Source organism: Fukomys damarensis, unplaced genomic scaffold (assembly GCF_012274545.1).
Source record: "Fukomys damarensis isolate Sample0158 unplaced genomic scaffold, DMR_v1.0_HiC HiC_scaffold_16, whole genome shotgun sequence".
In the NCBI taxonomy this organism is placed as follows: domain Eukaryota; kingdom Metazoa; phylum Chordata; class Mammalia; order Rodentia; family Bathyergidae; genus Fukomys; species Fukomys damarensis.
The window spans coordinates 45,210,183-45,213,380 of NW_022900928.1; the positions used below are offsets into that span (position 1 = coordinate 45,210,183).

A 3,198-nucleotide genomic window follows, 5' to 3' on the forward strand; every position below is an offset into this window, starting at 1 on the left:
AATAAAAAAAAAAAAAAAAAAAAGAAGAGCCATACATACTCACCTGAGAAAATTTGTTAAGCTCCTGAAAGTTAATTTTAATAAACCATTTTCTCTGATGTCAGAGTTAGTTTTCTAGTTGTTCTGCGAGTTGTGTCTGTTGTTTTTCAAAGTAAAATGCTGCCCATTTAGCAGAAGATTGAAGAAATTCACAGTGAACCCATATCCAGACATAGAGCCTGGGAAGAGGCATGCTAAAACCAGAAGAGACAGCTTCCAGGCTTCAGTTGAAGAAATGGACCTATTTTTGGCAAAAATTGTATATTATTTTTCTACTTTTTCCATTTTCTCCATTTTTAAGGCCAATTACATTTCTTAAAATGCTCCTTTTGTTACTATAAAACAGCATGTCTAAAATACAGTGGTACCTCAATTCACAAACTTGTCACATTTCCCTATAAGGTCAACATTGGACCTAACCACTGAATTTCATTCAGTTGTTCATTTCAGTTTGTGACCAGAATCATGGATAGAATTAAGTTTGTGAACTGAGGCAACACTGTACGATAACCGAGCAATACATGTGTCATGTTGGCCAAATGGAAATTTTTTATCATTTTTTCTGATAATCTACCAAAATTAACAGATTTACTGGCAAAACTAAGAGGAAAACTAATTTTCAAAACAAAACATTATTAAGTACTATATAACACTAGCATCTTGGTCATGGTCAGGAAAGAGAAGTTTACTTAACTTAAAATACTTAAAATGATTCATCTCATTATTTCTATAAGTGAAATCATATTTGCCAAAATTTATTGATTTTCATTTTCTTTTCGTTTTTGCATTTTTTTTGGTACTGGGGATCAAACTCAGGTCCTTGTGTTTGCCAGGCAAGCGGTGGACCCACTGAGCTAACCCTCCCAGCCCTCTTTTGAATTTTGTGGTGTAGAAATAGATCTCCTAGGACAGTGGTGGTGAACCTTTTAGAGCTTTCAATGATATAAACAGCCTGTGGTAGCACGCATGCCATAGGTTCACCACCATTTCCTTAGGAGAAAAGCATTAAAATGGAAAAACCTGCCACCTAGAGGTAGTGATCAGTTAGAAATGTCTATGTCATCAACTTCATGGTCAGTTCTTTTCTGAAGTTAGGTTTTAGGAACTGATTAAAACTACGAGTTCATAGGCACTTTGTCCCGGTCTTTTTTCAGGCTCCATGGACTCCAGGCAGTGTTGTGAGCAAGAGGGCCATGGGTCTCTTCATACTGGCTGGAAAGTATAGGAACAAACCTTTGTCCCAGGTGGAACAATTCACAGAGGGCCAGTCCTTCCTTTTTGTTCTCATGCTAAGGTTCCCTTCTGAAGCTTGGTCCCAGCCTTGTCACCTGGGGGAAGGTATCATGAAGGTGGCTGAGGGCTGGACATCAGAGTGATTGGTGAAACGTGCCCTGGTAGTAACACCAGCCCATTAACATTCTAATGCTGTCACTGTTGCCACCCTGGCTCCTAACTTCTCTCAGCCACAGCTTTGAATCTGTAAAACAGACAATTTGGAATGCTTCTTAAACCTTAGTGCTTGTATATATCACCTGTGAAACTTGTCAACATGCAAAGATTTTGATTTATTGGGCCTGGGGCAGGGCCCAGGACTCTGAATTTCTTATAGGCTCCCGGGAGAGCTCAGGCTGCTGGTCCTAAGACCACACTTTGAATAACAAGAGATTAGAATAGCTTATGCTTCCATTTAATTCTAATAGTGGATCATCCTGGCTACTCACACTAAAGACATTTTCATTCATAGCAAAACCTTGGATATAAGCAGAATGCTGGGTACCAGTCCAGAGTCCCCCCACTTCTAGTCACCGAGAACTTCCAAAGAGTGGGAGAACTGCTTGAATCCTTATCTTTGCTCCTCGTGTAGCTACTTGTAGCATAAGGTATAGTCTGATCTTCTGTGCAGGTCTTCTCAAAATTAGAGGTAAGACCTAAGGTATATAGATAATCATCATTTTCTGTTTGAGATATTAGGATGCCTAAAGTAAAGTAACCAAACTGGACAACCTGCTTTCCTTGTGAATGGCAGTTCACAGTAAAAGGATGTAGATTTTCAGAGCTGGAAGTGAACCTTAGATATCTTTGAATTGGACATAGAGCACTCTGCACAAAGCAGAGACCCGTGAGATCTTACACAAAGTTCTGTATCTAGGGCTTGGCAGACCTGGGATGGTTCCCAGAAACCTTCACTCCCCAGAAGCAAATGTGTTCTGTTCAGATGAGCAGTGCTTGGATCTGTGTTTTTAAGACTGAATGGCAAACGGCCTTAAATCATTTTGTTGTGACAAACACTGGCCATCTGCACACTGTCTTGTTTAATAGCTTGCTGAATAAATGTGTTCATGATCTTTTTCTCAGTGTCAACCTATGTCTGCTGCTGACTGGTCCAAGGATATACGAACTTGCAAGATTTTGAGTGTGCAGTCTTTGAATAAATGGTTGATTGTGTGTAGTAACAGAGCTGAAAATGTGATCGACGGCTTTCTGAGCTGCTTGAGAAGAGTTGGAAGTTCCATGGGATTTAACGTGGGCTACCCAAAAATGTGAGAATACACTGCATTTTAAAAATACTTTAATTTGGGTTGGTTAGAATGAAATAATGGCTGTCTTACCTACAAGGGATTCATCTCAGTAATATCTTATAAAGTGCCAAAGCTAGCTAGTTATAATTGGGCTTTGAACAAAACTTTTTTATAAAAGTAGAATATATTGTTCATCTGAGTAAAGCTTTGTTTTTGTAGTTTTTCCTAGTCGTCTCATTATCTTAAAATCTTTCCAGTACCAGGTAGAAAACTGTCAAGATCTATATACATCCTTAACTCTTTTACCTTCCTTTTATCAATTATAAAACTTAATGGCAAAAAGATTAGAAAATAAAAGTTGTATTTCCCGACTTTATAGATTTTATGCTTTAAACTTGAATGAAAAAAATCTAAAAAAGCTTTTCTGATTCTATTACTATAGCAAGATGAATCATTTAGATTTCTGATAAAACCAAGATTATTTGTTTATTCTTTGATTGTTATATATTGGATTCTTAGCCAGTTGCTAGTGATGATAAACATATTACTTTAGTAATGGATACATGTACATACAATCATGCTCAAAGTTCTTCTTTTTTTTTTTTTTTTTTTTCTTGGGATCAAACTCAGACCCTTTGTT

At 37.5% G+C, this 3,198-nt stretch overlaps 1 protein-coding gene across 2 annotated transcripts in view; it reads left to right on the forward strand.

The window, feature by feature from the left end:
- Piwil4 (piwi like RNA-mediated gene silencing 4) overlaps positions 1 to 3,198 on the forward strand; it is a 58,226-nt gene that overhangs the window by 34,649 nt on the left and 20,379 nt on the right. For both annotated transcript variants that reach the window (XM_010633657.2, XM_010633658.2), the window contains exon 12: positions 2,395 to 2,579. In XM_010633657.2, the coding sequence (XP_010631959.1) occupies positions 2,395 to 2,579 (185 nt within the window). The remainder of the gene's footprint in view (positions 1 to 2,394; positions 2,580 to 3,198) is intronic.